Source organism: Ursus arctos, unplaced genomic scaffold (assembly GCF_023065955.2).
Source record: "Ursus arctos isolate Adak ecotype North America unplaced genomic scaffold, UrsArc2.0 scaffold_2, whole genome shotgun sequence".
In the NCBI taxonomy this organism is placed as follows: Eukaryota; Metazoa; Chordata; class Mammalia; order Carnivora; family Ursidae; genus Ursus; species Ursus arctos.
In genome coordinates this window covers 11,597,224-11,624,586 of record NW_026622874.1, presented here as the reverse complement: position 1 = coordinate 11,624,586, position 27,363 = coordinate 11,597,224, and the positions used below count along the sequence as shown (strand labels likewise).

At 34.6% G+C, this 27,363-nt stretch overlaps 1 protein-coding gene across 3 annotated transcripts in view; it reads left to right on the top strand.

The window, feature by feature from the left end:
- KIFAP3 (kinesin associated protein 3) overlaps window positions 1–27,363 on the top strand; it is a 150,897-nt gene that overhangs the window by 12,778 nt on the left and 110,756 nt on the right. For all 3 annotated transcript variants that reach the window (XM_026509401.4, XM_044387939.3, XM_057315070.1), the window contains exons 2-8: window positions 5,859–5,990; window positions 10,201–10,355; window positions 12,362–12,417; window positions 12,967–13,108; window positions 18,063–18,162; window positions 19,166–19,290; window positions 21,732–21,830. In XM_026509401.4, coding sequence (XP_026365186.1) covers window positions 5,859–5,990; window positions 10,201–10,355; window positions 12,362–12,417; window positions 12,967–13,108; window positions 18,063–18,162; window positions 19,166–19,290; window positions 21,732–21,830 — 809 coding nt within the window. The remainder of the gene's footprint in view (window positions 1–5,858; window positions 5,991–10,200; window positions 10,356–12,361; window positions 12,418–12,966; window positions 13,109–18,062; window positions 18,163–19,165; window positions 19,291–21,731; window positions 21,831–27,363) is intronic.

The following is a 27,363-nucleotide window of genomic DNA, read 5'->3' as shown; positions in this document are numbered from 1 at the left end:
TTCATGGCCTAATATATGATCTGTCTTGGAGAATGTTCCATGTATGCTTGAGAAGAATGTGTACTGTTCCTTTTGGATAGACTCTTCTGTTTATGTCTGTTAAGACCCTCTGGTCTAACATGTCTTTTAAAACCAATGTTTCCCTATTGATTTTGTCTGGATGATCTATCCATTTATGAAAGTGGGGTATTAAAGTCTTCTACTACTATTGTGTTGCTGTTTATTTCTCCTTTTAGGTCTGCTAGTATTTTCTTTATATATTTAGGTGATCCTATGTTGGATGCATAAATACTTACAGATTTTTTATCCTCTTGTTGGATTGGCCCCATTATTATTATGTAATAACCTTCTTTTTCTCTGATTATAATCTTTTTAATTTAATTTAAATTTTATTATGTTAGTCACCATACAGTACATCATTAGTTTTTGATGTTAGATTATTTATTTATTTATTTATTTGAGAGAGAGAGAGAGAGAGAGAGAGAGAGTAAGCACAAATGGGGGGGCAGGGGCAGAGGGAGAGGAAGAAGCAGACTTCCTGCTGAGCAGGGAGCCCTATGTGGGGCTCGATCCCAGGACCCTGCAATCATGACCTGAGTTGAAGGCAGACGCTTAACCGACTGAGCCACCCAGACATCCCTTCATTCTTTTTTTTCTTTTTGCTTCTCTGATGGGGTGAGTTCCACTGCCCTGTAACACATTTGTGTATCAGCTTATATATAGAACAAGTATATTCTGACTGTCCTTGAATTCACTGATCCTTTCATCTGCTTTATTTAGTCTGGTGTTGAATCCCCCTCTATTGTATTTTTCAGTTCAGTTATTTTTATTCTTCAGCTCTGTGACTTCTGTTTGGTACTTTCTTGTATTGCCTATCTCTGTTGAAATTCTCACTTTGTTCATCCATTCTTCTGAGCTCAGTAAACATCATAATGACCATTACTTTGAATTCTTTATAAGGTAGAGCGAGCATTTATCTCCATTTTATAAGGTCTTTTTTTTTATGGTCTTATCTTCTTCTTTTGTTTGGAACATATTCCTCTGTTTCCTCATTTTTCTTTGAATCTCTGTGCCTCGTGTAGGAGATGAATCTTGTCATTTAATCCTGCCCTAACTCCTGATTATCTCTCAAATCTTTGTGATTATACAAGCAGCCTATTTTTTGTAGTGACTCTCAGTAGTTGAGGGTGTGCCAGGACCGATCAGTGTCCTAAAGGGGAGGATTCAGTCAGCATGTAGATTCAGGCTGATTGAAAGCCGGTCAGGCAACAGCTTTTAAAGTATGGCAATATACCTCTTTCAGGTGGAAGACTGGGAGATAGGTGTTCTACTCCCTCTGTGCTGATTCCTAGAGCCATAGCCAGTTAAGAACTGTTTCTTTGCTGACATCCCTTTGAATTCATGAACACAAACCCTGCTGGCCACCACAGCCAGGCAATCACAGAGCATCCCCTGGGTGGTAGCCACAAAAACCAGACCACCAGACAAGTACACAAGCTCCTCTCCAGGAGATATTGGCGCTCTGGAGCATAGCAGAAGAATGTGAAGATAGCAGCTGCCCTCCCAGGTCCCTGGTGAGGATTACAACCAGCCTTCAGATGTGTGTTTATTTAGAAGCCTGTTCTTCAGGCCACAGCTATGAAGATAAGCTAATAGACCCCTTTCACAGATAGATTGGGTACCTCAGTCTTCTGCCTTTCTGCTGTGCCTTGGGGATGGTAGTCAGTTAAGAACTCTTTCTCCATTTGTTAACAGTGCTGTGGGACCTGGATGTGTAAGCCCTGATGACCATCAGAGCCAAGTGGTCTAGAGGAGACCTGTGGGTGGCATCTGCAGAAATCAGGGCACCAGTCAGTGGTACATGCTTTTTTCTGGGAGATACTGGTTAGCGCGAGCAAAGCAGAGGGAGAGTGCAAAGATGGTACCCACTGGCCTCTGTCTTTGGAAAGTATTTCATTAGGCACATACATGTATATTAAATTAGATACGTGCCCCACAGGTTGACTTTTTAAGATAAGCAAATAAGTCTGTTTTACAGAAATTCTGGGCACTTGTCATCTGCCTCTGCACTGGTCTCTGGGATGGGTGAGTCTGTACATATAAGCCCTTTAAGAACTGTTTCTCTGTTCACTATAGCCTATGGGTCTTATGGACACAAGCCCTGTTGGCTTTCAATGCTAGATATCTGTTTTAGGGCTCATCTCCCAGGTGCAGGTCTTAAAAGTTGAGGTGTTAGGTGTGGGGTTCAAACCCTTTGCTCCGCAGGCTGAAGCTCAGTTTTGTGAGTTCCCTCCTGATTGTGGGTCACTGTGGCAGGAATGGGGTTTGTGGTGAGATTGTATCTCAGCTTCTCCTCTCCACTTCAATGTGGAATTTTTTTTTCATTCACTTGATATGTAGGAGTCATGCCACTAATTTTTAGGGCTTTTTCCCCAGAGGAAAGTTTTTCATATGTAGCTACAGATTTTGTGTGTCTATAGGAGGATTTTGAGTTCAGAATCCTCCTATGCTACCATCTTGAATGGAAACTTGCAATAAATCCTTTTGACAGCAGTAATTTTTTTAAAGTAACTATTTAATGAAAGATTAATGAATTTTTGTTGTAGAAAATTGATGATAAATGTATAATGCAATATGAGCATTTATTTTCTCTTTTAAGGATTGTAATGATATCATCAACTGCATGAAGTCTGGAAATATCAGGATGTACTTCAGAAGTTATTAATTAAGAACATTGAGCCCCAGGATGACAATTAACACATGGAGTTATAGGAGGTGTATTTTATATCACTCTGTGAAGCATAGTCTTCACATTGACGTAAAAAATGATTTTTCTAAATTAATTTAGCATATTTCAGGTTCTAGTTTTCTTATACATATAAAAAAAAAGCAGAGCTGTTATTGAGAAGTCTCCGTTAGTAGAAAAAATTTACAGTTAACAGACAGCAGTTTTGATATGTGTCATAAGATGCTTCAAATAGAAAATCAGTTAATTCTAATAATCAGTTATAATTTTTTTAATCTAATACATGGATTCCAGGTAAAGCATTTGGAAGCTCATTCTCTTGATATTTAAACATCTGATGTCATTACGAGTGCCATGTTAAATTGAGTTTGAAAGTTCAGCATTTAAGGTAAAATTATTCATTTTGTCGTGATAATTCAAATATATATTTGGTGAAGCACATTGTTATGGTAAAATTTTCACACTAAATCAACTATCAACAGCAGATATGTACTTGGTAGAGGTTGCATTCAGACATAATTCATAACAGTATCCGAATAAACTAGAATATTTTACCAACTAAAATAGAACCTGAAGCCGTGGTTGTCAGTGTTGAAATATTTGTATCGTACAAAGAGTAGCTGAATTGCAGATATTTTGAGCCTTTATAGAAGTACTTTGTCAATCAGCAAAGTCGCCTACAGTACTTTTGAATGTTTTGTAAATGAATCCTGTAAATTTTGTTCAATATCAGTTAGAAATAAAGAATCAAGGTGTTCAACAAATGGAGAATCTGGAATGTGAGTGTATGGATTTCTAAAGGCAAAGCATTGTCTTATAAAATGACTACATAGTAAGTTTTAAATGTATGTTACTATTTAGTATAATATGAGCTTAGTTGTAATATACGTATTTTGTATATTCAGTCACAGTGCCAGGGAGAATGGGAGGGGTTTATCGATCCTTAATTTCCATCAGCCCCTATGTTGATATAAATAGTAACTTGTGTTACTCTTATGTAAAGTGCTATTCAATGTAGTTTCAACCCTACCAGATTGCTACCCTTAAGCCTCTCCTATAAAGATATTCTAGACCTGTCACTCTATTATTTATATATGGATAGAAAAATATCTGAATGTATATGTGCTAAATTTTTAACAGTTGGTTTCTTCAAGGTTTTTGAGTTTATTTTTTCTTTGTAATTTCTGTGTTATACTTTTCCTATAAAAATATAATCTGCTTTAGTGATAAAGAAACTTTGAAAAATTTGATGAACTCACTATTTTAAAACACATGCACACAAAAAAAGCAAACAAAAACTGGAAAGGAGTGGTGTGATTCTTTGATCTATTTGATTTCTTTGAGAAAGACAAGGTATCAGACCAGAAGACAACAATTACGCTTTTATCTCACCTCTTAATATGTGGAAGACCTACTGTGAAAGTGCTGGTTGGAGACGCCTCTTAGGATCTGCACTTACATTTTATCCTTATGCTTCTCTTCATTGAACTGGATACAGCAGTTACCCCTTTCTGTATAGGAAATTCATGAGTGGGATTGCTCTCCATCTCATCAGGAAGCAAATAACTAGTTTCCTTTATAATTAAGATAGTTTGTGTAGTGCTTGCTACAGAGTACATCTTTTTTTTTTTTTTTTAAGCTGCTCTTAGTTCTTTTGAGTCTTGTGATTTCTTTAGCTTTTGATTGCTACCCTCAACTCATATCCATTTATCTTACCTTTTGGACTTCGTACCATCCTGTTTAGTATATGTGTGTTTATCTTATTTCCTAATTATTTTTACTGGCTTTCCTGGTTTCTAGCTGCTTTCATTCCTTACAAGCTTTGTTCTGTACATCTTACTGTCGGTTTAGTTGCTGACCTGCCTACACTTTAGCATTGTTGTACTTGATGACTTGACTCAGTCATGGTCCCAATACAGATTGCATGTTCTTAACTTTTTTGTTTTCATAAAGAATTGTGATGAAAAGATCATTTTAAAAATTACATTGAAAATATTCATAATAAGCCGTTTATTTCTAATGGAAGGAAAAGCTTTGAGTTTCTGATTATTGGAGTCAGTTTAAGATATTGTCATATTTATGTTCCTTCTCGTCAGGCTGAGATGCCCACTAGCCAACTGTGACCACAGTGAGAAACTTACCTTGTTTCTATTGCTTGATCTCTTTGAATACAACTTGTTTTTTCACCTTCTCATGTGGCAGAGTGACAAGTAGTGGTTAATTTGTCATTGGTTTACAATAATTAAACATTCATTGTATAACTTTAGAAGCATGGGAGGATGATGTGTATAGGAACTCACTATGGAAGCTACTAGTGACACTCTAATTTGAGATGCATAACTATAAAACATAACCCATAAATGTTTTTTTGTTATGTAATTTGAATGTGATTTGAAGAATGATTAGGTACTAATGCCACAATTTACACAGTTATGTAAGATGATACATGATAAATATTTCTTCATGTCATTCTGTGATACAGTTAACAGGCTAATTGTTGGCAGATTGATTTTTTAAAAATATATTTAATATGTGTTAATAATATTTATATTTAATATATTAATAATATTTATTAAATATATTTTTAGAATATAAATTGGGGGGCCCCTGGGTGGCTCAGTCGGTTAAGCGTCCAACTCTTGATCTTGACTCAGGTCTCTGTCTCAGGGTCGTTGAGTTCAAGCCCTGCACTGAAAGAAAAAAAATAAAGAAATACAATAAAATATAAAATAAAATGAAATATGAAATAAAATATAAATTTTGGGACAGCTATCTTTGTTTTTGAATTGCTGGTTTTTGTTTGAGGTTATTCTCTCCAAAACATCTTGTTTATTTTATTGACTTGCCTTTATGCATGATTCTTTGTGTACATGTATTTTTTCCCAGGTATAGCTATTTATTAAGATTCTTTCTGCAAAACCAAGAGTTATAAGTATAGTACAGAGTTTACAGAGTTGGAGAAAAGACTTATTTCTTTGTCCAAGTCAAGAGAAAATCTAATTTAAATGCATATGTTAATCCAACCCACACGCTTTTGGAACTAGAAACTAGATAAAAACCATGAACATTTTGTGAGTTTTTAATCTATGTCTATTTTTATTTTATATTATAGGAAAGTTAAAGGAGGAAATATTGATGTACATCCATCAGAAAAAGCACTCATTGTTCAGTATGAAGTGGAAGCTACCATTCTTGGAGAAATGGGTGATCCCATGTTGGGAGAACGAAAGGAATGCCAAAAGATGTAAGTTTTCTTCATTTGTGTGTGTTTTGAAAGTAGTGAACCTTATACAAACTGTATAGATGTATATCTGCATAGATGATAGATGGTTATGGCATTCTTCTAGATATACATCTTAGTGAAGCAGAGACTATATTAAACGATAAATACAGAGTATATTTTTTCCAGAGAAGATCAGGTTTACATAAGCATAATGGGAACTTGCTGAAAAATATCATTTCTAATTTATCCCATTTAGAAACAGCATATAATAGAATATAAACTACTACAACTTGTGAAATCAGTAATAAAAGATACGTTTATGTGAGACTTTTAGCTTAATTTAGGAGATTTCTATTTTAGGGGATCCTGTCTGTATTCTTTTTTCCCTGGAATTGTAGAAAATAATATGAGTTCCAGAATTCCCACATGGGGCATGTACTTTGAATTCATCCCTTAAAAGTCTAGCCCTGTGAAAGATGTTAGTAATAAGATGAGCATTTTCTGACTCAATGAATTGAGCTTACATCTCCTGACATCCTACACACTTTCCTTCCTGCTTTTGTAATACTTTCAGGAGCCCCTTGGGAAATGGCCTTTCTCATTAGCCTGTAGTTGTGCTGATGATTGTCTTGCCCTCCTTCCACAGTGTTGTAGAAGTAGAGAAGGTCTGAGATCACGTAGTATTCTCTCCTAACTTTCTTCTCTCCCTCCAATTAAAAAAAATTGATTTGGGAACTACGTAAAAAAAATTTTAACTAGTTAAAACAAGTGTTAGTGTGTTCTGGTGGTGTAGCACACTGAAAAGTACTGTATTTTAAATACATAGCAGTGGTTCTCAACTGGTTGTGATTTTTTTCCCTCAGAGAACATTTGGTAATGTCTGGGGACATTTTTGGTTGTTGTAACTGGAGGGATCCTATTGGCAATCTAGTGGAGAGAGGCCAGGGTGCTGCTAAACATCCTACAATGCACAGGAGGGCCACCTACGAACAAAGAATGATTTGGCTCCAAATTTTAATAGTGCTGCAATGGAGAAACTTTGGTGTATAGCAACCTGAAAAGAGAAGCTGCCTAATATCTTAGTAAGACCCCTAATCTGTCTTCTTTTTTTGTGTTAGGAGACTAAATTACACAGATAATCTAAGATAACTGAGTCCTTGGATAATTCACTAAATTGAAGAAAAATACACATATGCACACACACACATACTTACACTGTGTCCTCTTAGACTTTCTCTCTTCCATTAATGTGTTTGTGATTGCTGCCTCAGTTTTGTACATTTTGAGAACATGTGAAAAATTCTTGAGACCTTAATAATTTTATTTCCCAAAAAAAGCTAGCCGATCAGAGTCTTTGCCTTTGGAACCTCAGAAATAGATCTGCATTTCAGGCGAGAGGTTTCGTTTTTAGTTCTTAAGAATGCAGTCAGTAGCCTCATTCAGCTAGAATTAAATGAGAATGTTGTTATTGCTTGGAAATTCATGGGCTTTTTAGACAAAGGATATATTTACCTGAGAGCCAACCACTTGGAAAAGAGTTACTACCAAATGTGGCTAGAGTAAATGGATTTAAACTTCAGTAAGGGAAAAACCTGAGTAATTCTACCTTGATACTCAACTGTGACTGCACAAGGTTTGGAGAGGAATCATTGTAGGACTAAAAGAAGAATGTGGTCTGTTGATAGTTCAAGAGGTTTTAGCAATGGCAGCAGCTGGGGATGAGGGTTTTGGGAAGGACACTCATATAGGCTGAGATAGATGTGACATGAAATTGTCATTAAATTGGGTTAGTCAGTGCTATGGCCCAAGTCTTGAAGACTTGTACTATATTTCATTTTCCCTTATTAGGCAAAGAAGTATTTAAGCCCATCTTCAACAGAGTCCCAATTTTCTGAAGATTTCTTTATGAGATACTGATGATTGTGGTCCAAAAATAATATGGGTATTTTTCTTGTGAGTTTTTGGTGTTCTTAATAGGTATGGACTGCCTAATGAAGATTCTGATTTTTGACTATGGGTATAATCAGTAAGCATACAAGCTGACATTTTCTAAAAGTTCTAGCAATACCTATTTCTTTTTTGTCTTTTTTTTTTTTTTTTAAGATTTTATTGATTTATTTGAAAGAGAGTGAGAGAGGGTGAGAAAGCACAGAGGGAGAGGGAGAAGCAGACTTCCCGCTGAGGAGAGAGCCCGATGCAGGACTCGATCGGAGGACCCCGAGATCGTGACCTGAGCTGAAGGCAGACACTTAACTGACTGAACCACCCCGGCACCCTCTTCTTTGTCTTTTAAAAGAAGGGAAGGATTTAGGAGAGAGACCTATATACTGAAAGAAGAAAATCTATTACCTTGGATGGAAAGAAGATGAATCAGATTGTTAATATATATGATGGTAGAAAATAGATCTAAAAAAGGGATAGAAATATCTACTTTATTAAATCGAGATACCACTACACACCTATTAGAATAGGTAAAATCCAAAATATTGACAGCAAATGCTGGTGAGGATATAGAGCAATAGGAGCTCACTTATTGCTGGTGGGAATATAAAATGGTGCTGCCACTTTGGAAGACAGTTTGGCAATTTCTTACAAAGCTAGACATAAGCTTACCATATAATCTAGCAGTTGTGTTCCTAGGTATGAACTCAAATGAGTTGAAAACAATGTCCACACAAAAACTGGTACATGAATTTTTATAGAAAATTTTTATAGAATTTTTATAGAAAATTTATAATTGTAAAAAATTGGAAGCACCCCAGATATCCTTCAACAGGCAAGTGGGTAAACAAACTGTGGTACGTTCACATAACCAAGTATGATACAGCACTAACAAGAAATCATCTGAAGCTATGAAAACACATTGGAGGTACCTTACTATATTAATGCGTATAAGTGAAAGAAGCCAGCCTGGAAAAGCTGCATACTATATGATTCCAACTATGTGACGTTATAGAAAAGGCAGAGCTAAAGTAGAAAAATTAGAGGCTGTCAGGAGTCCAAAGGATGGGGGGAAGGGAGAATAGGTAAAGCACAGGGCATTCTTAGGATAGTAAAACTATTTTGTATGATACTATAATGGTAGATACATGGCATTATGTATTTGTCAAAACCCAGAGAACAATACAACACAAAGAGTGAACCCTAGTGTAAACTGTGAACTTCAGTTAGTGATAATGTATCAGTATTGGCTCATCAGTTATAACAAAGGCACCATGTAATGCCTTCATGATGTGCAGCTAAAATTATACAAAAATAAAATAGTTTAAAAGATTTAAAAGGTAGGAACATAAATAGATTAAAGGAAACTTAAATGGACCAAGTATTGCTAGGTTGTTGTAGACATTAGAAGCCACTCTAGCAAATTTGTGCATAAAAGGAATTTATTAAAGGCTGTTAGGTGACTTGTAGAATCACCAGAGGACCAGATCTGGGGATGACTGTTTAGCTGGGAATAATATGTAAATCACTATGCTGCGCTTATTTCAGGAGATCATCTCTATCTGAATGATGATTTCACAGATGCTGAGTATAAGACATTTTTTGGAGATCTCTTTCCCTGCTGCCTCTAATCTAATACCTTGATGTCTCTTCAAAAATTGGTATCTTCATCAAAAAAGGATTCCACACAGTGGTTACTTTCTTCTGTTTCTCTTTTTGAATATAAGCCTTGCATGGGTGCATCTGCTTGTAAGAGTCTTTTGCCTCCAGTTGAGCTTTCACCCTGAGCCTAATTTTGTGTCTTCATGGCTCTCCCTGGTACCACGAATCCATGTACATTGACAATTGTTTCCACCTGAACAAGTGAATCTGGATATACTAATATTATGTGTTGTCCCTATTTAAAAAATAAATAAATAAACGATTGTGAGTATGGTCAAGAAAGTTACTCATTTTTGTCCGTGTGGATTCTCACATCCAATAATGACTGAAGACTTTATATATGTTGTCAGAAAGACTGTTTTAAAACAAGATCCATGAATATGCTGTCCTGCCTAGAAGAGTCAGATGTAGATTTAATGTTCTTTTATCTTGTTTGTCCAGTTCAAAGAAATAATTTCTTTGCATTTTTCTAAGCTTAATTATATCTAATACTTTATTATATTTTACTAAAACAGTCTGTGTCATGTACATTTAATTGCTTTATAAATTATTTATTTAAAAGAAGTATTCTGTAAGTTATCACTTACTTTGATACTACCTGAGTTGGAAAATTCTGATATGCTTACAGCATTCGTCTTAAGAGTCTCAATGCCAACACAGATATAACTTCCCTGGCACGGAAGGTGGTTGAGGAATGTAAACTTATTCATCCCTCAAAATTAAATGAGGTAGAACAGCTTTTGTACTATCTACAGAACCGCCGTGATTCATTGTCAGGAAGAGGTAAGTAGAATTCCTCACTTTTTAATGCGTAACCAGAGTTGTTAGACTATAGTTTGTGCTTTTGATTTTTGAATGGTGTTTTTTTTTTTGTTATTGTTTTATTTTGTTTTGTCAGTACTATAAATAAGTGAATGAAAAAATAAACCTATTCGTTTTCTGCATATGAGGCTCTATATTAGATGCTTCCACATGAAATGATCTGTTTCTGGTTCACACTGCGGCATGTGTGTATGTTCATGTAGGTGTACACAGATGCTGAAATAAGGAATGAAAAAGCAAATGTCTGTCATACTGATTCTAGAATGATAAAAGGAGAGAATTTGGGCAGAAAAATCTATTTTCTCTACCCCAACTAGATTTGTATTTTCTAAATTTCTTCTTGACACTTAACTTATAGTTCAGAATGGATTACTCAGGAATTTAAATGTTAAGATATGTGTCATATGTTTTAGACTATCTTAAAGATACAAGTTTTATGACTCTTTCTTAGGAAAATATTGCTTTTCATTCTTAATGTCTTCCTTTTTACCATTCTCCTATCTTCAATTTCCTCATAAAGAACAAAGCCATTAAAATATTAGAGCTAAGTAATTGATTATTTTTAGAAGACATCATCAAATAATCTAAACCAAAAATGAGACAAAATAAAAATACAGACATTTCAATGGAAAGTCATCTAAGATTATTGAATGCGTATTCTTCATAGTACTGATTAAGTTTACATGTCCTTCTTTCACCATTGTGAGTTCTAAAATATGGTGCCTTTGAAATAATTTATAAATGCTTAAGATTATACTAAGTAGTAAAAAGTAAGAGAAAATTTGTTTGGACTTTTTTCAAATTATTCAGTTATTTTTCTCTATCCACAGCAAATAAAATGCCTTGTGTCTAATATATACTTTTGTTAGTTAACCTTAAATATAATATCTAATGTGATCAGTGTATATTTTTGAATGAATTAAGTGATTATAAATTTATTTAAAAGCAAAAATAAGCAGTTTGAACTTGATTGCATCCAACTACATCACTGGAACTCAATGTATAATTGTTAATTATTCATAGTAAGTGCTATAAGGAAAATATTATCAAGAAGAATTTTTATTAACTGTTTCATGATAGAATATTTTGGTTAAGATCTTTGTAAATGAGGGAGATAACTTCTTCGATAACTTAAATAAGTTTGAAGTGAGCAACGTAAATCCTGTACTCTAGTAAGATGTGTGTGTACTTTGAGTTGTACAGTAAAATAGTAAAATAACTTTACTAATAAAACCCTTTAACTGAGTTTTCAAGATAAATTAGTCTTCTCAACCTTCTTTCCCCCAAATTAAAGGAATATGAGGAAATTTTCATGTCAACATAAATGGATAAATCCATTCAAATCAATGTTTATATAGATATTAATGTTTGAAGACATACATGAAATACCATTACTATGTTGAATACACGCTTATTTAAAAAAAAAAACTATTCCATTTTTCTTTTTTAACTTTTTTATGTGGTATTCACTATTTCAAAGCCAAAAACCTTGCCCCCCTAAAAGTGATTGGAGCAAAACAGTAATACTTATTCATATGATGCATGACCTTAAGTGATTTTTTTCTCATTTCAGTTTTTATATTAGTCAGCCCATTAATGTATCTTTGCCTTATTGATTTTCTTCCTCCCACCTTAAATGTGAATTAGGAAGGGGCTCTTTTGCTGCTTGTTGGCAAGTCTGGCTATTTACATACCCAAAAAGTTAATGTAGGAGGAGATGAATTTATGACTTTGGGATCATTTATAGATTTTATTCATTTATATCCTTGATATCCTCATTAGAACAGATGGATTATAGATGAACATTTTTTAATTTTTTTTATTTATTGGAAAAAAGATGATTTCATAAATTATTCAGTTTTAAGATCCCCAGCTCAGCCATAATTAAACTCAGCTGCTGAAAATAAAAATTGCCCAGAAACTCTAAAAACCTACTTCTTCTCATTAAAAACAAAATCTTTTTACAGAAAAAAAAGAAAAATCAAGCAAGCCTAAAGATCCACCTCCTTTTGAAGGAATGGAGGTAAGACTGTATTCTGATCTACTAGAGAACTGATTGATGGTAAGGTGTTGCCTTTTCCCATCAATAATTCATATGATAACATTAAATAGATATGGAAATTTTAAAAATTATTCAACTTAGAAGTACCTGGAAAAGATAGATATTCAGTATTACATACAGGTAAAAGTTAGTGGTATGTTTTTAAGATATAATTTATTTTGATAAGTAAGTTTTGAAATGTTTTAAATATTCTTATTGCATTATGTTTTGAAATATTGTTTAACCTATTGAAGTAGATATAAATTATTTTGCATTACATTTAAGATACTTAATAGGCCGATTTTAGAGTTTATGTGTTCCTATTTTCATACGGTTTATAAATACTTTTGTATTGGAGTCCTAGCACCCAAAGGTCTACTTTTCCCCTCTTTAAAAGGATGGCTACTATGAGTCCTTTGAAAAGTTGTCTGTTATTAAAAGGGCAAAATATTGACCACAAAATATCATTCTTTTGACAGTGACTTTGTTAAATATTGTTCTTTTGGAGTACTTCCTCTTCCTTTCTTTCAGATTGATGAAGTTGCTAACATTAATGATATGGATGAATACATTGAGTTACTATATGAAGATATTCCTGACAAAGTTCGGGGTTCCGCATTGATCCTGCAGCTTGCTCGAAATCCTGATAACTTGGAAGAGCTACTATTGAATGGTGATTTATATCTATAAATAATAAAAGTAGAAAAATTGTTGTATAATACAGTTTTTAATTTTATCATAAGAGAGGACAAAGCTAAAATTATACCAAAGTTAGGAATGCATTTTTTTAACTTAAGAGCATAACACTTAAATATTCTCTGAAGAATTCAGAAATCACTTAATTTAAACAACAAAAGTAAAGCATTAATGATTCTGTATCTTTTCTTCTGCTCTGGAAGACTTTTATTCTTTCAGTTAGGATACAATATCAAACTTCTGACATTTGCACACATATGTATATACTTTTATTAAATTGATTAGAGTTCCAAAATTAGTTTTCTTTCAGTAGCACAGCAAAAAAATATATTAATCTTTATAAGTTTATTTACGTTGAATTTGATGCTCTCCTGTCATTAGATGTGCTAGGTAATAAAGAAAAAGGAGATACAATGCTCTTAAAATCTTTTCTCTTAGTAATACCACTATAGAATTACTTTAAATGCATGGTTTTCTGATTGTACTTCTGCCAAAAATAAAATATGGAAGATGTCATGATTATCTGATTTCCATCACATGATAAAGAATACCTTTTGTCTATTTTCATACTCCTTTTATGGAGGCTGCACAGTACACACCTATACTTTGTAGCTTGCAAAATATATACAAGAACTGTCCAGGAAGTCCTAGGATGTTACTAATATTCTAAGTAGGAAGTTTGTACATTTTAAGTATTCTTAAAATTACATAACTTAAATATTATATTTTTTAAAAAGAATTAGAATATTATAGATGAGACCCCTTTGACCATTACTCTATATAATCTGAGCTGGGAGTGCGTTCATTCTTTTAGATGTTTTTCGTATATACTTTTATATATATATAAATATATGAATTTTTTAGAGTATTACTTTGTTAGAATTTTTATATTATTAATGTCATACTTTTTTGTTAATTTTTTCTTCATATACCAATGTTTTGAGATTACATGCAGATAGATACATATAATGTAATTAGTTTTTTAAAGATTTTATTTATTTGAGAGAAAGATAGCGAGAGAGAGCACAAGCGGGGAGGAGAGGAGTTGTATAATACGGTTTTTACATATATAATGTCATATATAAATTTATATCATTTATATCCTTTTTCTTTTATGTGCTTAGAAATAGTTTCTCTCAATCTGTTGTCTCTTTTTTGTATCATACCTTTTTCCATCTGTTTACTTTCACCCTGTTGAAATAGTATGCAAAAACTTTGCTCCAATATACCTTTAAGCCCTCATGACCCTGAGATCGAGAGTCTCATGCTCTACTGACTGGGCCTGCTGAAAGTCCCAAGGCCTTAGCCTTTAATTCCTGCTTGTATATTGCCTCAAGGTTGGCCAGAGATGAGAGAGCAGGTCTTTCTTAGGTTTTTCCCTGGCATCAGCACATTCCTGCACATGGACATGGCCTTCTGGATTCCCAGGACTATATTGGAACTTTTCAAAGACCTTGTGAATATCTCATTCCCCAGTTTTTCCTTTTAAGGTTTTTTGGGCAGACTCTTGTTAAGCCCAGCTGGCAAGGCTACCACATGCAGTTGCAATGTTGTCACCAGTGGTTTTCAACAAATGCCCTGGGTATAATCCTGTACAAAGCAATTTCTGAGTCAGGTCAAATAAATGCAAACCCTGGGGATGGAGCTTTCCAGCAATATCCAGGTAGGTCACGTAGTGACAGCTCACTGGAGTGGGGGTTTTCAGGAGTGCCAAATTGTTCTGCCTCCTCTAGTTGCTGCTATGCTGCTATTTTTCACAGATACTAAAATTGTGATGCTGTTGGTTTTCAAGTCTTCCACAAAGTTACACAGAGGAGATAGAATTAGGACAAGTTGAAACAGAGCTTACTGCTCTTCCTGAGATTCAGCCATATTTCTTATTGTTGCAAAATGTAGTTAATTTCCAGGGTTCTAAAAAAGTTGATGACAGTTTTTACCAGTATTTTAATTCACTTGTGGAGGAGTGGATTTTTGGAGGTCCTTACTTTGGTTGTTTCAGAAATGCTTGGCTCTGGAATTCATTTTTGTTGAAAGTAGGAGATAGAGATGTAAATTTATTGCATATTCAATAGACAGTTATTCCAACCAAGTTAGTGAATACTCCTTCCCCCAAAGATTTGAAATGCCTTTTCTGTTAAATGCCTGGCATTCTGTTATTCAAAGATACTTCTTGAAAGCTTATTCTGTGCCATGTACTATTCTGATATATTCATGGGTGTGTTTTAATGCTTTATTTTTCCATTGATCTATTTGATAATTTCCATACCAATATCATACTATTTGTTGTTGCTATGTTTTGTTTTATATTTTAACTAGAGTTTCAGAATAGGTAGGAGAAATGTTCCAATTTGTTGATTTTTTTTTAAATAGGTGTTGCTGGTCTTGTACATTTTTTGGAATATGTTATTTTGAGATCAGTTTATTATAAAAAATATGCTCTAAAAATTATAATGGAATTTTAATTATGATTGCATTTAACTTATAAATTCATTTTGGGTTATATTTTGACCTTCAGTAAACTTCATAAATTTCTTTCAGCTAGTTCTTTTTTTTTTTTTTTTAAGATTTTATTTAATTTGACAGAGACAGTGAGAGAGGGAACACAAGCAGGGGGAGTGGGAGAGGAAGAAGCAGGCTCCTAGCGGAGGAGCCTGATGTGGGGCTCGATCTGCTAATGCTGGGATCATGCCCTGAGCCGAAGGCAGACGCTTAACGACTGCGCCACCCAGGCACCCCGTCTTTCAGCTAGTTCTTGATAACCTCTACAAATCCTATAGCTATGTTTTTATTGAGACACTTTTCTTTTCTATACTAAAGGAGAAAAATGAAATAAAATTTGGAAAATAAGTCACTAGCCATATACCTAAATTCATGATATTACAGTACATCATTTTCCAAAGCACAGTTGACTCTTGAACAATGGAGAGGGGGTGGTTTTGAGGTGCACCCCCCTCGAAAATATATATGTAATTTTTGACTCTCCAGAAGCTTAACTATGAATAGTACAGTAATAGAACAAGACACCACATCTCTCCTTGTCCCCACCCAAAGTTAGCAAAGCTGGATCCTGGAGTGCCACCTGTTCCTTGCCATACCCAAGAATGTGGGAAATCTTTTTATACGTGGAATTTCAGGGAAGGAAGGCACCTTTACCTGTCTCTCTAGATCGTTTGCTCCATCAGACCCCCTTTATGAAGTTCTAATGCAGTTTCTGCTTATAGAAGATGCTGTCAAGTGGTGAGCTGCCAGTTCCCTGGAGATATTAGCTCCCCACTTTGGAGAGCTTTCAGCACCATGGACAGTGGCCTCCCTGCCGTCCACTCTACGTCCCAGGTTTCTGCTTGGTGCTCTTGGCTCCAGTGTTCTGGACCTGTTACCCTGGGCGAGAGTGGCTGGGCGGGGGGGGGGGGGGGGGGGAGGGGGAAGGCAGGTTATTCTGTGGTCCTTGGCCAGTACTGGCCCGTGCCTGGCCCTGCCTTACCACCTCGGCAAGAATCTCTCCCCAGAGTTGGTTCCTTTGCACTTCTCAGTTCAAGACCTCAATGATAGTGAGTAGAGTGAAGAGTGCCAGGGGCAGGCAAGAGCCCTACTGTTCCAGGCTTCACTGCATCTTTCCTTTGCCTTTCCTTCTAATCATTTGGCAACTTCTACCTTACTTTTCAATCATAATATAAAATATATATTTATTGAAAAAAATCCCCATATAAATGGACCCACACAGTTCAAGCCAGTGTGTTCAAGGGTCAACTGTATATTCTAAGAAATACTGTCTCCCCTGAATTATGGTGGTGAAATGCCTTTAGTAATACTGGATAAACAAATTACCAGATTCTTTATTAAGTAGAACTTTGTGGAGCCTTTACACGTTAATGTATATTGCCTACCTATTTACTTCACTCCAGAATAGTTTTGTTCAAAGCATATGGTATACCAGCGCTCTGCATTGTGAGTATAAATCACATTATGAAATGAAATTAGAGGATGTTTTTTAGTTTGAAAAATTCCTCACTAAGTGGATTAATAATACTTGTTTCATAATCTGAATGGCCACAGAGCACAAATAAATTGAACATTTTCATTATCATAACAAATACTAATCATGCAGTCCATAAAGTACAGTAGATTCTGAGTTTCTATTATAGAAAGTTGAATTATTATCTCTGTATAACACACAAATATTTTCTTTAATGCTTAATATTTTAAGAATTGGTAAGCCATGTAACAGTTCTAATTTGAAACCGGTCTCATTACTTTATGTTTACTTAGCATATGGTAATTCTCATTAATCAGTTCATTAAGTTTTTCCCTTTCTCAAGATAAAAATCTATCAGAGATGTTTATTCTACCCTGAAGCTAATTTTGTGAAATATTTTTTGTTTTATTTATGTCTTTTGGCATTAATTTAACAACATTAAAATAATAGATTTATTTTTGTGTGTATAAGCTTTATTTGGTTATTAATTTGCTTCAGTGGAGCTAGTGTTAGCCTGCTAAACTGCTCATTATTTTTTTAGACTTATTCTAGCTTTTTCCTTGTTCACAAACACATTAAATCAGATGTTAAAAACAAACAAAAAATGGCACTACAGTAGCAAGATTACAAGTGGAAATACAAATCAAGAAAGAAATGGTCTTTTTATTATTTTGTCATCCATAATGTACTTGTTATGTTACTTTATCTAAATCATATTTTACTTTCTGTTTATAGTTAGAGACTTAAAGGACTTAAAGTTACATGTTATGGGTTTTTAAGTAAAAGTTGTATTTCAATTTTAAAAACAGCTTTCTGTGTTGGAAAGAAGCACCCTCCTTTTTTGTGCCAGTTCTATCTTAGATTTGTTATTTATTAATAAGTAGACATTTGAAACCAATCACCCTTTATATCACAGGCAAGGTGAATGATCATTTTTACATGTTCCTTTTTTCTTTAGAAACTGCCCTTGGTGCATTAGCAAGAGTCCTAAGAGAAGACTGGAAACAAAGTGTTGAGTTAGCTACAAATATAATTTACATCTTTTTTTGCTTTTCCAGGTAAGTATAAAAATTAGGAAATAAAAGTAGAAGTCTGTCTCTGTTTCAGTCTGTCAATGGTTTGGATTGTGGATTACTGGTTTGCTCAATCTTCTGTATGTCTGCCCATGCTCTGCCTCTGAACTCTTACTCTCCTTCCCATTTTCTGTCCTCTCCATTGTTCTGTCCTTCATTCAGTCTGTACTGACCCATGCATGTACATGGACACACACAGAGTAGGATAGTAAATTGGTTTAGAATCTAAGAGTATGGACTCTGGAAATAGGCTGGATTTGAATCCAAGTACTGCTATTTACTACCCGTGTGTTCTTGATTACATTACTTCTCTGTGCCTCAGTTTCCTCATCTGTAAACCAGACAGTAATAGTAACACTGTTTTTGGATAATTTTTAGAATAAAGCATGACCCAGAGTAAGTGTCAGTATATATATGTGTATGTATGTAGTGTGTGTATATATAATTGTTATGTATCCATATATGCTATTTATACACATATATTCTTTAGAAAGATGTTTATTGAGACATTTCCCAGAGAATTGCCTCCATTCTAAAAATGTGCCAGCATTAGCAAATAGATATTTACTGAATAAATACTCGGATGAATGAATTGTATAAGAAACATATGCAAAAACCTGATTACTAGCATTCTCTGATAATCCATTTTATTTAATATTAGTATTGTTACATTATTGGTTTTGTTTTACAGCAGCCTGAAAGTTTATTTTAAGAGTATCTGCATAGTTAAAATGGTGGTTGATTACAAAAAATGCTTTTTATTTCATTTCTAACTTAAAAATAATTTTATTTCAGGTAAGGATAGTATATATAAAGTAATCTTATAATTTTAGGTCTTTGTAGTATACCATGGGTGTATTCATTTATTGTTATATATATGTCAAATTTATTTTCTACATTAATTGTACCAATGTACAAGTGTTTACCCAGAATAACTTTCCTGAGTCTACATACTGCTCAAATACATACTAAAATCTCTTCTTTAAAGTTTTTCTCAGTTTCATGGACTTATCACTCACTATAAAATTGGAGCTCTATGTATGAATATCATTGATCATGAGTTAAAAAGACATGAGCTGTGGCAAGAAGAACTCTCTAAGAAGAAGAAAGCTGATATCCTTTTAGAGTGGCATTTCAGCCCAGTGTTGTTGCTTTGAGCTTTGGATGGGTGAGATAGTTCTGGATTTCGGGTTTTTTTGAGGTTTTTTTGTTTTTTGCCATTTACATTATTTGGAAAAATAAAAGAGTGTTAAAGGTTAAGATGAAGATTGAGACTATCAGAATGAATGTAGTTTGACATATGCTTTTTATCTCTGATTAGTTAATAAGATAGAAGGAACGGATAATAGTAGTCCTAGATAATTGAACTGGTGAGTCTCTAAGTGGCTGTATCATTATATCGCCTAAGATCCTTTGATTAGCTGAAGTCTGGCTCATCACTGTTGTTTATATAGTTCTGTCTATGTCATAAGGTGACTTGATTGGAATGGGTGTGAATTTGGTGAACATAGTTATAAATTCTATTTTGCTAATTCAGTGCAAAAAATCTTCTCTTAATACAAATACATTTGAGAGGCCTGAAGAATGATGGAACCTATGAAAAGAATTTTAAAAAATGATCTATTTTAACCTGTCCTTCAATACAGGAATCTTTTCTGCAGCTTCCCCTACAAATTGGTTATTTACTCTCTTCTTTGACAATGTCACTGCTTATTGATTTAGTTCATTTTGTGGTTTGACATCCCATTTATTATTAACATTCTTTTGCTTAATGTACTAAAATCCACTTGTCAATACTTCTGTCCCTTGAATCTAATCTTGCATGCTAAAGCAATATAGACTAAGGGTAGTTTCTTAAAACATCATTTTTCTTTTATTTGAAGATACTTATCATATTGCTTCTACAGATTAATTTTTCTAGATTGATAATTTTTCTAGATTGAAGGCCCTAGCTTTTTCATAAGGCTTATTCAGCAACCATACTGGTAATTTTCCTTTGAACCCAATATTTACTGATCTCTTTTAAAAAGTAAAAATAGTATTTCTGTTGTGCAGAGTATCATATGTTTCTTACCTCTCCATCATGTAACCTCCAAGATACTCTAAAAATACACCCTAACACACACACATACACGCTTAGACTTTTCTTTCTTTTTTTTTTTTTTAAAAAGATTTTATTTATTTATTCGACAGAGATAGAGACAGCCAGCGAGAGAGGGAACACAAGCAGGGGGAGTGGGAGAGGAAGAGCAGGCTCATAGCGGAAGAGCCTGATGTGGGGCTCCATCCCATAACGCCAGGATCACACCCTGAGCCGAAGGCAGACGCTTAACCGCTGTGCCACCCAGGCGCCCCCACGCTTAGACTTTTCTTAATTAGGATCTTTCCAGGTTTAGAAATTTCCTATTTGTGCTATGAGGTTTGGACATCTAGATTGGTGTTGACTTAAACTCTGTGGACAGCTTAATAATCCCGGAGACTTTAGATCATTTCTGGACTCACAAGTCTCCTCTATATACCCGAAATTCATTAAATAGGAAGGGTATGGAGAGAACTACTAATAGAACTTTTAACAATCATTAATTTATATTTTGTGATTGTTGGGTGACAAGAACTGATATTTTAGGACATATCATATTCCTGTAAGTATCAGATAACATTGATCATAAGATGCATCATTATTCATGAACCGCTAAGAATGGAAAAAAATGCTTCAATTAAACTATGACTTATCATGGATTATAAGACATACTGAAATGCAGGAGATTCCTGTTTTGATACAAGTAGCAATCAACAAGGAGGAAGTTTTTAAGTGCTTGGGGATCCTGAAGTGGGACTGAAATAATTGATTATTTTTGCAGGTGTCTAGGGCATTATTTGGGGCCATAAGATGTAATTTAAAATTTTTGTTGACCTCTGACTTTGGGATATTTCTCTTTTGGTATCAAGTCTGAAGAGGGTACTAGAGAGCTTTAGATCTAATCAACATTATTTGAATATTCTGGGCATCTGTTTGAGGTGGAATATAGTATTCTTATTAACTAAAACACTCTCTAAAGCAGTAATCCTTTTGGTTCAGGGATCTACTTATTAATCTGCTGAAAGAGATTTGTGTACATATGTAAGATATTGTATAAAATTTCTGGGGATTCAAATATTTGGTAGCAACCCAAACGTGTTCACCCAAGGTCTCCAAGCATATCCTTGAGCCCTTGGTTAAGAAGTTCTAACAGTTGTTGTGGAGATGAATATTTTAGTTTTAAACTATTGGCTAGAGAAAATAACTAGATAACACTGCACATAAAATATAATAGTACTTTTCTTCAGAGGGAAGGGGGTGGGGGAATGGGATAGGCTGGTGATGGGTAGTAAGGAGGGCACGTATTGCATGGTGCACTGGGTGTTATATGCAAGTAATGAATCATGGGTCTTTTAAAAAAGTAAATAAATAAATAAAAATTTAATTTAATTAAAAAAATAGTACTTTTCTTCATAGTATTTTTCAGTAGGTTTTCTTTGCTTCAGTGAATATGGATGGTCCTTAACTTGTTTACTTGATGAAGACCCTGAAAACCAAACCTTGAGAAAAGATTATGAAAAAACCTTTAAGAAATACCAGGGACTTGTGGTAAAACAGGAACAGCTCTTACGAGGTATGATTTTCTAAGCAATGAGAAACACAACAAAGTGCTTACGCTACATTAATTTGTTCAGTTGTTTTTTTTTTTTTTTTCAAATCAGTAAAGCTAATATCAGAATAATTGAAAAGTCTCTAAATTTTAATATGCTGTAAATTCTTGTTTTTAGCTTGGGTAATAATGTTTTAAGTTTTATTCCACTGTTTTTCCACCAAAAGGCCCTATGCAGCTCTTAAATATATATATATTTATAATTTATTTACTCAAGATTTTTTAATCCAGTGTCCTTTCCAATAATGACAGTCTGATCCCTCGTACACTAATATTAACTAATATTAGTTATAACATAGTAGTACTAATATCTTACTTATTTTGTTGCTTTCCTAGGAAATCGATATAAAATTTTTCAAAGTATTTCTCTTGATTAATAAAAAATAGTCTCTTCTTTCTGAGGTTTATTGAGAGCTCTAACAATTCAATAGTATGGTTTCACAGTCATTGTATAAGATGCAAAGTCTTATGAATGTTAGTGAGAATAATGTGGGGATTTTAAGTGTGCATTCCACTCTTGCTTTGTAGTTGACTATTGATCTTTATTCTAGTTTTGTTGAGATATAATTGACATATAACACTGTGTTAGGTTTAAGGTATACCATGTGATGATTTGGTGCACACATAAATTGCAAAATATTTACCACAATAAGTTTAGTTAACATGTCCTTCATCTCACATAATTGCCATTTTGTTGTTACGGTGAGAACATTTAGTATCTGCTCTCATAGCAATATTCAAACATACAATACAGTATTGTTAACTGTAGTCACCATGGTGTACGTTAGATCCCTGGAACTTATTCGTCTTATGACTGAAAGTTTGTACCTGTTGACCAAGGTCTTCCCCATTCCCCCACAACCGAGCCTCTGGTAAGCCTGAAACTATTCTGTTTTTAGGAGTCCAGTGTTTTTAGATTCTGCATATTAAGTGAGAACATACAATATTTGTCTTCCTCTGTCTTATTTCACTTAAAATAATGCCCTCAGGGTCCATCTGTGTTACCACAAATGGCAGAATATCCTCCTTTTTTTATGAGTGAATAATATTTCGTGTGCACCACATCTTTATTCATCCATCAGTGGACGTTTAGGCTGCTTCCATGTCTTGGCTATTGTGAATAATGCCTCAGTGAACAAAGGAATGCAGCTGTCTCTTTGAGATCATGATTTCATTTCCTTTTACCCAGAAATGGTATTGCTGGATGATATGGTAGTTTTACTTTTAAATTTTTTGAGAGACCTCCATACCATTTTCCGTAGTGGCTGCACCAATTTATGTTCCTATCAGAGTGCAGTTTAAATTCCTACCAATTTACATTCTTTTTACTCCACACCTTTGCCAGCATTTATCTCTTGTCTTTTTAATAATAGCCGTTCTGACAGGTATGAGGTGATCTGTCATCGTGGTATCGATTTGCATTTCCCTGATGATTAGTGATGTCGAGCGCCTTTTCGTTTACCTATTGGTAATTTGTATATCTTCTTTGGGAAAATGTCTGTTCAGATCCTTTGTCCATTTTTAAATCAATTTTTTTTTTCTTTTTTGCTATTGAGTTGTATGAGTTTCTTACACCTTTTGGGTATTAACCCCTTATCAGATACATGATTTGCAGATATTATCTACCATTCTGTAGGTTGCCTTTTATTTTGTTGATTGTTTCTATTGCTGTACAAAAGCTTTTTTAGTTTGATGTAGTCTCACTTGTTAATGATGCTTTTGTTGCTTGTGCTTTTGGTGTCATTTCCAAAAAATTGTTGCCAAGACTGATGTCAGGGAACTTTTTCCCTCTATTTTCTTCTAGGAGTTTTACATTTTCAAGTCCTTAATCCTAAGGATTATTTTATTTCAGTCCTTTTTTCTTTTTTTCCTTTGTAAGTCCAGTTAATTTTTGTGAGTGGTGTTAGGGGTCCAATTTCATTTTTTGTGTGTGAGTATTCAGTCTCCCAGCACCCCCCCCCTTTTTTTTTTTGAAGAAACTATCCTTTCCCCTGTTGAGTGTTCTTGGCTGTCTTGTCAAATATTACTTGACCTTTATATGTGAGTTTATTTTGAGCTCTCAATTGTTTCATTGATCAATTATGTCTGTTTTTATGTTAACCACATACTGTTTGATTACCAAAGCTTTATAACATATTTTAAAAACAAGGTATGATGCCTCCAGCTTTATACTTTTTCAAGATTGCTTTGACTATTTTGAGTCATTTATGGTTTCATGTAAATTTTTGTATTTTTTTTCTATTTCTGTGAAAAATGACATTGGAATTTTGAGAGAGGACATGGCTCTATAGATGTCTTTGGGTAGTAGGGACATTTTAATGATAATAACTCGTCCTATCCTTGAGCACAGCATATCTTTACATTTATTTGTGTTTTCAAATTTCTTTCTTCAGTGTCTTGCAGTTTTCAGTGTATAGATCCTTCACTTCATTGCTTAAATTCATTCCTACGTATATTATTGTTTTTGATGCTATTGTAAGTGAGATTGTTTTATTTCCTTTTATATAGTTTGTGTATAGGAGGAATACAGCTGATTTTTGTGTATTGATTTTTTTTATCCTGAAACTTTATTAAATTCATTTATTCTAATAGCGTTTTAGTAGCTTTAAGGATTTTCTATATAAGATTATGTCTTCAGCAAACAATTTCATGTCTTCGTTTTCAATTTGTATACCTTTATTTCTTTTTCTTGCCTAAATTCTCTGACTAGTTTTCAGTATTATATTGAATAAAGTTGTTGAGAGTGAGCATTCTTGCCTTGTTGCTAATCTTAGAGTAAAAACTTTCAGTTTTGCACTGTTGAGTATGATGTTGGTAGTGGGATTTTCATGTTAACTACTTTCTATTCTTAGGAGTTTAATATGAAAAGATGTTGAATTTTGTCAGGTGCTTTTTCTGCATCTGTTGAGGTGAACATGTGATTTTTGTCTTTTATTAATGTGATGTATTTTTTTGATTTGTGTATGCTAAACCATCTGTGCATCCCAGGGATAAATCCTACTTGGTCATGGTATGTGATCCCTTTAATGAGCTATGCAGTTTGCTAGAATTTTATTGAGAATTTTTATATCTCTGTTCATCAGGGATACTGGTCTATAGCTTTTTTGTTTTATGTTTTTCCTTGTAGTGTCCTTATCTAGCTTCGTATCACAGTAACTCTTCAATTTTTGGAAGAGTTTGAGAAGGATTGGCATTAATTCTTCTTTAAATGTTTGGTAGGAGTAGCCTGTGAAGCCATCTGGTCCTAGGCTTTTCTTTTTGCAAGGTTTGTGGCTATTGATTCAACCTGCTGACTCATTATTGGTCTGTTCAGATTTTCTTCATGATTGTCTTGATAGGTTGTTTCTAGAAATTTATTAAGATTCTTTGTATTTCTGTTGTATTGGTTGTAATGTCTCCACTTTCATTTCTAATTTCATTTCAGTCCTTTTTTTTGTCCTTTGTAAGTCCATTAAACATTAAACATTGGTGCTCCCATGTTGGGTGCATAAATATTTACAGTTACTAGATCTTGTTGGATTGTCCCCTTTATTATGATATACTGCGTTATCTCTCTCTTGTTACAGTCTTTGTTTTAAAGTCTGGTTTGTCCGATACAAGTATTGCTACTCCAGCTTTCTTTTGACATCCATTTGCATGATAAATTTTTCTCCATCCCCTCCCTTTCAATCTGCCTGTCTAAAATGAGTTTCTTATAGGGAGCATATAGATGTATCCATTCTGACACCTATGTCTTTTGATTGAAGCCTTTAGTCTATTTATGTTCAAAGTAATTATCGATGGATGTATTTATTGTCATTTTATTATTTGTTTTCTCATTGTTTTTGGAGATTTTGTTTGACCCTTTCTTTCCTTTGTCACTTTTGGTCTCTCCTTTGCACTCAAAGAGGCCCTTTTAATATTTTCTTGCAGGGCTCATTTAGTAGCCATGAACTCCTTTAGATTTTGTGTATCTGAGAAACCCTTTATCTCTCCTTCTGTTCTGAATGATAGCCTTTCTGGATAGAGTATCCTTAGCTGCAGATTTTTCCCATTCAGCGCTTTGAATATATCATGCCACTCTCTTCTGGCTTGCTAAGTTTCTGTTGATAAATCTCCAGCTACCTTTATGGATCTTCTCTTGTAAGGTAAGGACTTCTTTTGTCTTGCTGCTTTTAAGATTTTTTCTTTATCACTATATTTTACAAATTTAATTACAATATGTCTTGGTGTTGGCCTGCTTTTGTTGATTTTGATGGGAGTTCTCTGTGCCTCCTGAGTCTAGATGACTGTTTCCTTCCCCAGATTGGTGAAGTTTTCAGGTATTATTTCTTCAAATAAATTATCTGTTACCTTTTCTCTGTCTTCTGGAACTCCTATAATACAAATGGTATTACATTTGATAGAGTCACTTACAAGTTCTCTATGTCTATTATCATGTAGCATGATTCTTCTTTCTCTCTTTTCTTCAGCGTCATTATTTTCTATTACTTTGTCTTTGGTGTCACTAATTAATTCCTCTACTTCTTTCAGCCCACTTCATTGCATCAAGCCTGTTCCCAATCTCATTTATTGCATTCTTCATCTCTGATTCTTTTTTAACTCTTTTATCTCTGTGATAAGGGTCTCACTGATGTCTTTAATTCTTTTCTCAAGCCCAATGAGTATCCTTATGATTGTTGCTTTATATTCTTCATATGGCATGTTACTAATATATGTTTCACTTAGATCTCTGGCCTTGGCCTTATCTTGCTCTTTCATTTGGGATAAATTCCTCCATCTTGGCATTTTTATGTCTCTGCCTTCTTCTGTGTATTATAAAACTCAGTTATGTCTCCTGTTCCTGAAAGTAATGGCCTTATGATGAAGAGGACATATAGTGCCCAGGGCCTTGCCCTTCAGGGAGTGTCTCTGGTACGTGCTGCAGGCACCCTGCTGTTGAGTTTTGCTCTGTCCTTCAGGCCAGTCATCTGCAGAGGCTCTCCTTGCCTGCTGTGGGCAGTGTTTGGTTCCTCGCCCGAATGTGGCAAGTTTTAACTAGGTGTCATGTGGTCTGCTTGTGAAATGAGATCTGATACCACTTCCACCAGAACTGAGCCTCTGCAGAACTCTGGTTGGGAAACATGGTGTGAGCAGGGGTTGTGTTGATCTTCTGTGGGAGGGGTCCATCGCACTGGGACTAAGGCAAGCTTGATTGAGATGGACAGTCCCACCAGAGCACAGTGGGGTATGTGGCCTGGCATATGCAAGTTAGGCCGCCAGTGTGGGCACTGTGCTGCTTCCTACAGGGGGCTCTCTGTTTATGCTGAGGGGTGGAGGTGGAAAATGGCACCATCTAGCCCCTTTGTTCCCAGAGAGGTGTCTCTGTGAATGCTGCCTCTCAGGGAAGAGCAAGTAATCTCCCCACTATGTGTCCCAAGCATTCTTCAGATTGCTGTTTCCGCACTCTCTGCCCCTGGGTTGTTTGCCTACTTCTTTCCAGGAGTAGGTAGGGTGGTGCCCTCAGAACTCTATTCCA